This window comes from Thunnus thynnus, chromosome 19, assembly GCF_963924715.1.
Source record: "Thunnus thynnus chromosome 19, fThuThy2.1, whole genome shotgun sequence".
NCBI lineage: Eukaryota > Metazoa > Chordata > Actinopteri > Scombriformes > Scombridae > Thunnus > Thunnus thynnus.
The window spans coordinates 14904792-14917551 of NC_089535.1; the positions used below are offsets into that span (position 1 = coordinate 14904792).

The following is a 12760-nucleotide window of genomic DNA, read 5'->3' on the forward strand; positions in this document are numbered from 1 at the left end:
CTCAGTTTTGAGGTTCACAGAAAACCTACTCAAACAAACCAGTACCTCATTTTTCATTCATGCCATGCACTAGAGGACAAAATGGGAGCCATCCAGTCATAATACCACCAGGCAGAAACAACAACAATCATAAAGGCTTGAGGTAGGATACAAAGTCACATCAAGGATTGCGGTTACCCTGACTGGGCTTTAATTGAAATAGCAACAAAAGCCACGACTACAGCTCCACCCCATTTATGACCCCGTTTAATGGATGTATATTGTCGTCCCATTTGTAGCAAAAGTTCATCAGACGTTCATTTCTATGCTGCACTTTTGTTTATTGTATAAACATGTAATTGCCTGCAAATAAAATCATGACACAGAATCTGACCTTATTCATATCTGTATTTTACCATCAGTTAATAATGTGTACAGACATATTTAAGTACTCAAAAACAATTAAACAGGTTAATCTGCCAACACGCTTAAAAGAAGGAAACCCAGTTCATTGGATCATTCTTATACATACTCTGTGTCAAATACAAAGTTCGGTAAGCAATGAGGAAAAAGGTAAACCGAAGTCTAGAAATGCTTTCCTCAACTCTTCTCCTTCAATCCATAATCATGACAGGCACCATGAAATTCTTAAAGATGGTCTGGGATGATAAAAGTATTCATCATTCAGTCCCGTGTGGTCACAACATCATCCCTCTGTGATCCATCCTCCTCACATTCTCTTCCTCATCTTGCCCTTCTTTTGGTTGCCTCGTCCAAAACCTGACTTCTTGAAATCTCCGAGAAACTGTTTGTTCTTGCCACGGAGTTTCTGCAGGCCGCCACTCTGCAGGAACTGGTGCTTCTGATTTTTCTTTCGTTGTTTCAGGATTTGATCATTCGTCTTCAGCTCTGTGCGCACTCTACGGCCACCTGGCGTTACCTGCGATCGTCCAGGGCTCTGGAACTGAGGACCTCGCTGACCACGACCATGACCACGACCTGGGAGAGGGATGAAACAGAAAAAAAACATTACTTTTTTTTTTTTTTAAAAAGGTACAGCAGCTACACTTGATAGACCTGCGATTTACACAGTGACTTAAAGTATTAATTTACTTTCCGCTTGGAAATTAAAGGAATACTTTGCCATTTTTTAGAAATATGCTAATCAGAGTCCGATAAAATAAAGAAATAGTCCGGCACATAACCTCTCATAAAAAGGTAATTTTATGTCATTTTTACTCTTAATTTTTTTACAGATTAAAAAGTCAAGATATGACCTTTTAATGAATATCGTTGCCTTTGGACAGAGCCAACGGCTAACCGTTTCCCCCTAACTTCAATCTTTATGCTAAGCTAAGCTAACCACCTGCTGACTGTATCTCATACTAACTAACCCTCAGCAAGAATTCAAATAAGCATTTCCAAAAGTGTTGAACTATTCCTTTCAAAAACAGACAATATTTACACTTTTGAAGGTGTGCTAAGGATGATTTGCAACAGTAAAATAAGACTTCAAAAATGTGTCAACCATGAATAATTATAATTATTGCCTATTAGGAACATTTTGTTTAAATCCCATAGACCTCATTAATTACAACTGCTTTAACAAAACAGTCCATTAGATGTAATGAATAATAAGTGTTCAAGTTGAGACTGAAGATGCTCTCCTACCTCCTGGCTTCCTCCCTCCTCCTCTTCCCGTTTCTCCATCTGAGCCAGATCCTCCGTCATCGACCCTGTACTTTTTCTTCCACTCCTCGTAACTGACATGTCGTTAAATCATACAACATCTCAACAATACAGCTAAATATTGTCACAGTGAGAGAGAATAGTAATAAATTTTCAAGTAATATGACAGCAGTGATAATAGTAAACACAAAGAGACATTTTGTTGAAAGGATACAAGTTCTTTTTGTTCTTTTTGTTCTGGATGACTTGGCCGCCGTCTGTTTTTATCTTTTTCTTCTGGTCTTCCTTTCCTGTGTCTCTGACAAAGCGCTTCCTCTTGCGGTCCCTACAAACAACAGAGATGCACCGAATGATGATATATGAAATGGCAAAATCAGAAGCGTAAGGTGTATGAAAAGAAGACAGAGACTTTGAACGAATGAATGAGTAAATTTTCACCATTTCATCATTTTTTTGTGCTGGTTGAACCGGTCTCCCTCATCTCCCATGAGGTCCAGGACAGCTGTGGAGGCCTGTTGGTCAAAGGCACTGCCCTCTCCGCCGAGACTTAACCTAACAAGAACAGGCATGACAGGTTATAAAACACAGATAATATATTTTAATCATATCTGATGTAATTTACTTCACATTTCATACACATCTCAATATGCCTTAATAAAATTTGTATCCTCACCCTCTCTCAGAGTTGAAGTCTTTAGGTCTGTAGGGGATGTAAAACTCTTCATCTTTGCCTGTTTGTCTGCTTTTCTTGCTCTTTGATTGTTCCCCATCTTCCTGCCGGCCTTTCCTCTTTCCACCGACCACCTCCGAGAACACCCCCTGGTGGAAAAATAAAGAATTACATTTTTATCAAAAGTGACACCTATGTTGGCATTTGGTCAATAAATGTACAAAATGAGGATATTTGCAACAGTAATTAACATTTAGAAACACTTGAATAATGATGTGTTGGACCAGTGTTATAAGAAGAAGCAAATTAACACATCATGAGATTTTTGGCCTCAGTGCTCCACATGCTGATCTCTCAAAAATATGAAATGACTTGTTTCAAGTCATTTTTTACATTTAGAGCGTCATCATCCTGGCCTGCGGTGTGTGTGGTCTCATCGGTGGTGGAGAGGTTGATGGGCTGATGCAGGAGGCTCTCTGCAGCCAGGTTATCTCTATGCTTGTTAAATTTGTCCACCAACCGTGAGTCCTTGGAGCGTTTGGCTCGCATCACCTCACCGGCCTGTGTCTTACTGTTGGAGTTGATTTCAAAGATAGTCTAGAAGAAAGACATCACAGGTTAGTAGGAAATTGCAGCACAATGAGATATCTGCATTGTCATCAACTGTAACTCACCGATTTGGATTTGTAGCCCTTGATAGCATCAACTATTTGAAGGCGGTCTAGTTCCATTTTCTCCAAACCCGACCCTAAAACGAGATCAATTAAATGCTGTTACAAACTACTCCCTGAGCATCATTATCATTGCTCTCTACATAATTCATCCTCCTCCAAACTGACCCAGTAACGGATGAACAGCCATGATGGACAGATCTGTGTTTTTGACTCGTCTGACGGACTCTGGCGAGGGGTTTGGTCGAGACTTGAGGTACTGCTTGTAGGCGTTCTCTGAGACACGATGCAGGTTTTGCAGGTCTAGGGAGTTGTCGTGTGCTGCGATCAGATTTGAGCTTTCGTCATCCAGGATACTCTGAGGGACCCGCCCGAACACACCGTCTACATCTGGAGGAGGGAAGGCGAGGTTTGGATAGCAGATTGACAGGTAAGATAGTGATAAATAAGGAATACTTTTAAAAGTCTACTAGCAGCCTGAGTACATCAATCCCAGAGTTCATTCATCAGTTGAAACCTGGCATATATTCTAAAAAGGCTACCTTGTGTGTGTTCAGGTGTGGCGATCTGAACGGGCCTTCCAAGGAAGAGGTGAAGGTCGTATACAAAAGGCATCTCATCTGTGCAAACCATACTGTAGGTTGTGCCGCTGCGCCCCGCACGTCCCACACGACCTGAAGGAAAAAGACCAACCTCAGCACTTCTTCCTCTTTATTGAAATTTGGTAAAAGGATCAAAAAAAAATTTTATCATCAATCTTATTAATTGTTTCCATAACACTCACCAACTCTATGCAAGAAGAGCTTGGCCTTGGAGGGGAAGTTGTAATTGACGACATTGTCCAGCAGGGGGATGTCTATACCACGAGCAGCGACATCAGTCACAATGAGCACCATGGCTTTCCGATGCACAAATTTTCCAATGTTGATCTTCCTGGCAGTCTGATCCAGGGCACTGTATATGTAGGCACACTCCACACCTTCTGAAGTCAGCAGCTGGACAATAAAACAAAAGAACAAAAATATGGATACTTTCAAACTTAAATCTCTGAGTTACTAAGATTGTTCACTGAGGAAAAATACACACAAATGGACTTTGGAGTAATTCTAGTGTCTTTGTCTTACCTCCTTGAGGTATTCTACATGATGTTTGGTGGCAGCAAAGACTACCGTCTGCTCCTGAGGTTTCACTACGTTCCTCAGGAGATGTAGCAGCAGGGCCGGCTTGTCATCCAGTCGCAGATGGAAGAATGACAGCTGAGGGAAGACAAGAGAAATTAAAAGATTTTGAAATGGATGGATAGATATGAAGTGAGGATTTAGTTCAGATCATAAGATGCATAACTTTTAACAATCATACAGTCATTTTTATGATGTACTGTATGACTTTCTCACTAATAAAGTAAGAGCTTGCAAAGAGCACCTGAAGGCAGCATGGCATTACACTGCCCTGATAGAAAGCAACAGGTGCTTTGTGTGAGGAGAAATGCTGAGTGATCATAAGGTAAATGTTTTTCTCTCCTAAAACAACAACCCAGAATCATTAGCACTTTAATCCCGACTCATGTAATGTTTACTAAAATGTGTCCTCTCTTTACCTTAATCTGATCACTGAGCTTAGAATCCACATCCAAACGAATCAGTACTGGTTCTGTCAGCCCTGGAAACAAAACAAGTTTATTTAGTTAGCATGAAGCCTTAAGTCCCAATATGAAAGTCATTATGATAAAGATGATGATTATTATGACGGTTTGTGGACAGATGAACCCAAAAAGTAGACTCAAATCAATTTGAAAACCTTCAATCATGATGGATGTATGTAAAAGCACAGAGCTGGCATTAAACCAGGATAGAAAAAGATTGTTGGTTTTTTTTTTAAAGGTGATCTCACCAGCTCTGGCGAACTCCACCAGCAGTTTGGGCAGAGTGGCAGAGAACAGCAGAGTCTGTCTAGTGTCTGGAAGCCTCCTGATGATCTCCTGAAGCTGCTCAGCAAAACCCATTTCAAACAACCTGAGTGCAAGAGGAACATGGTTACATTAAAACACATTTGCATACAGTGTCTCCAATCTGTGAAATGAAAATATGCCACATTTCTCACCTGTCAGCCTCATCAAACACCACATACTCCACACCGTGCAACTTCAGGTTCATTTCCTTGACAACGTGCATGAGACGACCGGGGGTGCCAATGATTCTGAAGGAGGAGGACAGAGATCAGCATTGTAAACGCAATTATTATTAGTTAGCACCATAACACAACAATCTAAGCTTCTGTGTGTACTCACATGTCAGGGTTTTCATGAAGAGCAGCAAACTGATCCTCCATTCTGGAAAAGACATTTAAATCAGTATAAGTGGAAAAGAAGAATAACTGCACAGATCTCAAAGTACAAGAGAATTAAAGAACAGCAGCACAGGACAGCCGAGGAGTCACACACCTGTCTCCACCAAGGATTAAGGCGGTCTTGAGGCCGGTGAATTTTCCCAACTGTAAAACCACAAAAAAATAAATAAATAAAATATATATATAAATAAACACAGCTACATATAATATCAGCCAACAAACACAATAAAAACTCATCAGTCTGACCTCTTTCGTGAACTTCATGGTCTGCAAGGCCAACTCTCTGGTGGGGGTCAGGATGAGGGCCCTGGCTCCTGTTTGGGCTTGTGGGGCCTTCAGCTTCTCAAACATGGGGATCAGGAAGGCGGCTGTCTTACCACTGCCAGTCCTAGCCATAGCCACCACATCCTTGCCATCCAAAATCACTGGGACAGTCTGCAGTGGTGAAGAGAAGGATTGGACGTGACATATTGCGTTGTCAAAAGTCACAAATATTTGGATTTCAGGATCCTGATGTGGTACTGACTTACCTTTCTTTGGATTGGAGTTGGGACTTTGTAACCCTTCTTCATGACCCCCTTGTATACAGGGTAACTGAGACCTGAAATCACACATAATGTGGAGTGAGTGAACAGGGGATCAGATTTTACTTTTTCAGCTCAAACCGGGCATATACAGGTAGATTTCCACTACTGTCAGCAAGCAGTGGACACGCAGCCCCATCTATGCACTCTTCACTGTCTCTCACCCATGGACTGAAATCCTCCAGACTTCTTTTTCTTCTTGTTTTGGGCTCTGACCAGCTCCCTGGTGTCAGGCTCCACATCTGACAGGCAGTCAGAATGGGCGGGGAATCGCGGCAATTTCCTCCCTGGCTGTGAAACCATAAAAAAAAAAAAAACACATGAGGTCTTCAAAATGCCATGTAAAATTTTGAAAAATCATGTTCCTTTAAAGGTAAGAAGGAGGGATGAATATTGTTTGATGACAATGTTCACAGGATCATTTTAGGAATAAGCGTATTTCTTGACACATTTTGCCTCATGATCAATTTACTTAGTAGATGATGACTTTAACGACAGCAACACTCATTACATATAAAAGGGATTTGCTGTGTGTAAAGTTTAATATTTTATTTCATAGAAGTGTATTCATTTTTATGATGCTAGCTGAGGTGGTCTTTAAAACACTGCAGGAAACCAAGCTGAATGATTCCCGCAGTCTTTGTTAATCTTGTGACATTTTATACGTCCCAAAAGTGAGAAATTCAGCAGCAGAAGAAATCAAGCGAAAAAAGGCAGACACAACTAGTTAGTACAAGAAATGGTTTCTAGTACAAATAAAACAATTCAGCCGATTGTCAGAAAATGAATCTGCAACTATTTTGATAATCAATTAAATATACATGTTATGTGTCATACATGTAAGTAAACTGAATCATCAATATAAAAATGATTAGCCGAAGAAAATATTCAGCAGATTGATCGATAATGAAAATAACAGTTGCAGCCGTAGTTAGATGTAGGCATAAATGTATGTGTGCACAGCAAGAGCTTATAGTACTTTTGTGAAGGTGTTAGTATAAGTCACAGTGGCAATGACAACAAAGCACATGAGCAACACTTGTAAAGTACAGTAGACTATATTACATGCTTTTGAAGTACAGTAAGTTAATAATTACAGTTTCAGCAGATAGATTACTGCAACTAACAATTATTTTCATTATCAAACTGTCGATTATTTTCTCAAATAATCGATTGGTTGTTTGGTCTATAAAATGTAAGAAAATGGTGAAAAATGACGACCAATGTCTCCCAAAGCCCAAGGTGATGTCCTCAAATGTCCTCACCCTAAAGATAGTCAATCATCTATCATAGAGGACTAAAGAAACCAGAAAATATTACATTTAAGAAGCTGGAATCAGATAATTTGGACTTTTTTTCTTAAAAAATGACGATTATCAAAAAGCTTGTCGTCTGATTTAATAGTTGGCAACCAATCGATTAATAGTTGCAGCTCTAATTATAGTCATGTAGCATGTACAAAGTTTGTTAAAACAGACTTAGGGGGCATCCGGATTTGAACCGGAGACCTCTTGATCTGCAGTCAAATGCTCTACCACTGAGCTATACCCCCACTACAACACCCTAACGTGTAACACAGCTGACATCACCCACTCTCTTTTAAATCAGATAATCTGTCAGTAAATCCAACATCTCCATGAACAAGTGCCCAGGAGATCAGATCAGAAGCTGAATAAGTATTGTTTTCCTTACAGAATCATCGTCCTTAATTTGAGCAGCCAGCTCAAAGTCTCCAGTGTCAGAGTCAGCCTCCGGCTCTCTGCTGGCGGTATGTCTCTTCTTCTTCATCACTTTCTTCTTCCTCTGAGCCATCCTGACGTTTAAGACTGCGCTCGAGACGCTTTACTGAATAATTATATAAAACGGCAACAAACTAATGTTCAAAACAACTCGTGTCAATCTCAAAACACAACAGGACGACGAGCAGACATATTGGACCACACGTGTGAGCTGCTTCTTCTTCTTCCGTTTCATGACTGTCCCTTATAGCTCACTACCGCCACCTACTGACACACACTGATAGATCAATTAATTTAGGCTGTAGTTGGGCAGATAACAGTGAAGAGTGTGAAACTTAATATGAATACGATAGTCATTCTTATTTATTCTCTCATTAGGCTAACTTATAGTCAATGAAATAATAGTGAAATTAGAATATTCTCTATTTTTCTGGGGACCCCCTGGAAGTCCCTCAAGGATCACCGGGGGTCCCCTGACCCCACTTTGAGAACCACTGATCGAGATAACTTTCTCTAAGACTATTATACTGTAGTATACTACCATTGTGCTGTCTTACAACCTCGTTTCTGATGTAACAATATCTCATTTACTGACAGAGGATTTGTGGTTGATATAATGTACTTCAAAGCCAATAAGGCGGCAGCTAAATTTAACCATATAACTAAATTTTCTGGTTTCTATCCCCTCAACGCCCAAATGAATATCATTAATTCAGTGGAGAACACTGATATTTTGTTTGAAATCTCTGAGCCTTGATGAACAGGAAGCAATTAAAGCGGCCCTCCACTGATTTTACACATGACAGTTAATTTATTTGTCATGCTACTCAGCTGGTGAGGGCTTGGAGACTTCAAATTTTTGATTAAAAAACCGTATTACAAACTGAGGATCTGGAGTTTGAAAGACAGGCTGTGAGGGTCTAATGAACGCCATTGTTGGATAAGAAAAGACTGGAGCACACTGATTGATTTGTAGCCTTTAATAGTGCAAACAGACCAACAAAGTCACTACTGTGTCTTCATCAGAGACAAAGCGACAATTGATTTGCATTGTGGGAGGTGTAAGATCCAGTTTATTTGGAGCTTGAACCACACATGTGAATATAAAATCATTTTGTTCTGGTTCTTGCAAATCTCCTTTTCCTTTATGGAAGTGAAATACAACATTTCTTTAGTACCCTTTTAGGAGATCATATTATTTTTATATTATGTTAGTAATAATAATCTTATGTTTTTGTGTTTAGTGTTTTGACACCCATGTCTGGATCAAATTACAAGATAACAAGACAACTGATTATATGACAGTTTTAAAGAAATCGCAATTTTTCGCAAAGTTTTTGTGTTGTTTCACCTCATTCATCTGAGACAATATACATACAGCATCCTCATCCAGTTTATTCCTACACTCTGTTAGCATTTCAACCTGTCCACTCGCAACGCTGGCACAAATGCCTCATTGTAATGTCTAAGCTTAAATCTTGATTACACCCTAATTTCCACAGCAGTGTCTCTGATGCATGTCACACAGCCACAATACAAGGCTGATACAATAATCAGAGTAGCCCACGGTGCTTTATCTAGGTCAGTCTTTCTCTGTCAGTATACATAAATTCAAAACCTTTGTTACATGCCATGATTACTTTTTTTCAGAAAAACATCAAACTGAACACTTTAAAACTGTAGAAAACAGGGACAAACAAACATTTTTTTTTATTAACGTGTACCTTTATCCACACAATATATAATAAAAGCGTGTCATTTCTATGCCTGGAGTGCATAATATGACAGAGAGATTTTATTTCTCATAACTAGACCTCAGCACATGAGTACTGTCTTGCCACTCCAGCCTAAACTCATATTTGTCATTTAGCTGCATTGTTTGCAATTATAATCTCAGTTACCTCATACTCATGAAGTGGTAAAAGATGTGTATGCGAAAAGTTAAAGAATAATAATAAATTACCCTAGTGATGACTATATATTTATATAACTCAAAACTCATGCGGCCAAGGAAGACAACCAGAGCATTTCTTTCTGTTGCGTAACTTTTCATGAAGTAACCGCATAGGACATTTTGGCAGGCAAAGCCTACCCATCCATGCAACAACTGTCACACTTATGCTACTGGAATCCTGAAATATGCTACGAGATTTCTTCAAAAAAACAGATTTTACTCCACTGCACAAACATAAGCCTCGAGACAGAATCTCTAACTTTCAGCAGGCATTATGCACTCGTTTCATATTCTGTCCTGATAAAGGCCCCATGAACCTAACTATCATAAGTCATTGTTTAGGATAAAAAGTTTATTTAACACAAAGCCATTTTCTTGTTCCCTGTCAGATAATACCATGCCAGGATGACATAACAAAACAGAGGACGCTTTATCTTCTCCCTCCATTCATAAATACTGCCCTGCCAAAGCTTATACAGAATATCCTTGCTTGACAGCCCAGAATTAATCTTAATCTTACTCAACGAGTTGAATCTGTAAGGGGATCAAATATGAGATCAAATATGAGTTTCTTACTCGTATTCTCATTTTGGTTTTGTCTAAAACGCTTCAGGAAAAGTAATTCTGTCAAATGTTGTTCCTGAAAGTCTCCAATAATCCATGCATTTACTTCTTTCTGCACATTGATTATTGGACAAATGTAAATGTCAGTGGTGAGTTCCACTTGTGGTTTCATTAAAATGTGAAGCCATCTGCTGCTCAAGAAAACAGCTGCCCAAGACATCAAAAACCCAGCCGAGCATGTTATTCATCAAGGGCCAATATTGGGATTTCAAACATGTTTTTATTTCTATTTTTAATTTTTAAAAAAATCTGTTTTGATCTCATGGGAATATTCATGTTTTATTGGGTGTATCATTAATGAAAACCAATATTTGTAAAAGTGTGGATTTGTTATTGGCAAAAAAGTGCACACTTTCTATTGGTCAGTATGTCTTCAGCTTACAGGACTTTTTACATTTCCACACAACCTTCAGTTGTCTCCAACCAGCCAAAGTCTCATTTTTTAAATCACCCAGTGGAAATGTGTCCTTTGGATGATAACAGTGACACTAATATGGCAGCCAAAACGTGCACTGCGCTGTTTGAAGTCAGTGGGCTGATGTACAGTAAATAAGTCAACACCATGGCAACAGCCTGGAGCTAATGCCATTCATATTCCCTCACAGAGCTGGGGCTGTGGTGGCCTGGAGGCAAATCTGTTCGGGGGAGCTGATGCTGGGTTTACGCACAGGCAATAGGTGCAGCAAGCCACCTATAGGATCCGCTTTTGTCCTTAAAAGATGATTTAAGTGATAAAGCCCAGGGGGGATTAAGATATGAAGCTGGCAGGGATGGAAAGGTTGTGGTGCTGTCAACTTGGCAGTCAAATAAACTGGGTGTTGGCGTCAATGTGCTGTCAGGTCAGCCTCCAAAGCTCTTGGCAGCGTCTTCACTCTCATGTTGAAAACATGCTTCCGAATCACTGCTTCATCTCCACGTTATGTAGTTCAGGCAATTTAGTTTCTGATGTTGTTCATTATTCATGAGGCAAGGCTTTTAATGTTTGTGTCGATGCATATCATAGGCTACATGTGAAAGAAAATAGAGTAGCATGTTTTGATTTCCCTACTGGGAACAAGGCTGTGTAACGCCCCACCTCTTACAAATCCCCTGAGAGCCCTATAATTGATCTCATAAAGTGTAACAATAAGATCTATAAATGACAAACAGAATTTATCAGGATAAAATGTAGGCCAAGCTAAGCTGCATCCTGAGCTAAAGGGGACTTACAGGGAACTATGTGACCTTTCAAAAATCTGTAAATTGTGTCAGTGACATAGTTTTAGTTAATACACAAATGGTTCACCAAGCAAGTCAGTGACTAAATGGGCACTGAATAAAAGTCATTAGGGAAACAGATGTCAAAATGTCTCAGGTTGGATTTTTATAAAGATGTTCCTGAGCAAAGTGAGTGTGTGTGTAGCAGATGCTGCCTCCTAAGCCTCAGAGATTGAGGGGAATGTTTAAATTAAGAGATTATTGAGCTGATGGTTTTGTAAAGCTAAGCCTTTAAATGGGGGTAGCACTTAAATATTCTTCCACCCTATCTGTGTCAGTTTAATTATTTATCAACCGCTCTTAAAAGACTGGGCTGTGGGTTCAGTGGGCCTTTTAAAAATAGTCCAAACATCCAATTAAATTGCGAGTGATGTGTGCCGCAGCATATCAGGCGGGCACGTCCCCACAGCAAGCCTTCAAGTGGTGGTTTGAATTTCCATGCCAGATGCTGTACATCCAAAAGGGCAAATTAATCTCTGAAATCTGATAACAGTTCCTCAAAAAGTTTGAAATGCTCTGTATGAGATGAAACATTAGTTTGGAGTTGCATGCCATGGAATGATTATAACCTAGTTGTGAAATGTGAGATTTACTGTGAAACTGTTGTTGTTAGTCCTGTGAAACATATTTCAAAATTCAAATTCAGACCTGTGTAAAGATTTCAAATCAAAAACAAATCCACAAAAACTTTGTCATTAGGCTATTGTGCATTAATTAAACACCATATGACCAGTTTTCTGCAATACATGCCTCTTGACCAGCGACCACTCTGCATCATGTAGTTGTGAGTAACCTGGTGAGGAGGACAGTAGGTTTCAGGGCAGTCGAAGAGAAGGTCACAGCCTGGTCTTGGGCTCACTGGGCTGGCATGGCACTGTGGACGTGATAGCGCCACCCCCAGTGACAGCAGCAGATGGTGAGAGGGCCCCGGGGCTTCACCCCCAGGCCCCTGGGCACAGAGACAGAGCAGCCATGCACAAAATATCTGGCCACTGATTGGACTGTGCCTCTTAAGATGCCACAGGCTGATAAGACGCTCAGAGATGCAGCGCTTACACGCTTGAGAAGACATATAATTATGTTAACCCGGTAGTTTCTCTGGAGCCTCCACTCTCCCATCATGGTAGACATTGTAGCTTATCAGGTCAGTAAATGGGAAGTCTTGCTCCAATATTGGTTGCAATACATAAAAAAAAAAGTTGCAGGAGGTGTTAGCCTGACCAATTTGTGGTTTTGGATGTAGATCA

At 40.0% G+C, this 12760-nt stretch overlaps 1 protein-coding gene and 1 non-coding gene across 2 annotated transcripts; both read right to left on the reverse strand.

The window, feature by feature from the left end:
- Nucleotides 1-369: 369 nt before the first annotated feature.
- On the reverse strand, nt 370-7908 carry ddx54 (DEAD (Asp-Glu-Ala-Asp) box polypeptide 54). The gene is made up of 20 exons (XM_067575024.1): nt 7632-7908; nt 6104-6230; nt 5886-5956; nt 5602-5790; nt 5450-5499; nt 5297-5338; nt 5110-5205; nt 4900-5021; nt 4607-4668; nt 4134-4265; nt 3794-4004; nt 3552-3683; nt 3178-3399; nt 3013-3086; nt 2732-2935; nt 2342-2487; nt 2107-2220; nt 1883-1993; nt 1651-1742; nt 370-978 (listed from the first exon to the last, which is right to left on the reverse strand). The coding sequence occupies exons 1-20, from the start codon at nt 7749-7751 to the stop codon at nt 710-712; spliced, it is 2586 nt and encodes an 861-aa protein (XP_067431125.1). The 5' UTR covers nt 7752-7908; the 3' UTR covers nt 370-709.
- On the reverse strand, nt 7420-7491 carry trnac-gca (transfer RNA cysteine (anticodon GCA)). Its single transcript has one exon. It is a non-coding gene; the product is annotated as a tRNA-Cys (tRNA).
- Nucleotides 7909-12760: the final 4852 nt, after the last annotated feature.

Bases quoted from the DNA above. Each gene is read 5' to 3' on its own strand.
- ddx54 (XM_067575024.1), bottom strand. From the start codon at position 7,751: ATGGCTCAGAGGAAGAAGAAAGTGATGAAGAAGAAGAGACATACCGCC. The intron at 5,500-5,601 runs GTCAGACTGATG...GTGGTTTTACAG, and splicing joins CCATGAAGTTCACGAAAGAG to TTGGGAAAATTCACCGGCCT. The intron at 3,400-3,551 runs GTAGCCTTTTTA...TCCCTCCTCCAG, and splicing joins CACACCTGAACACACACAAG to ATGTAGACGGTGTGTTCGGG.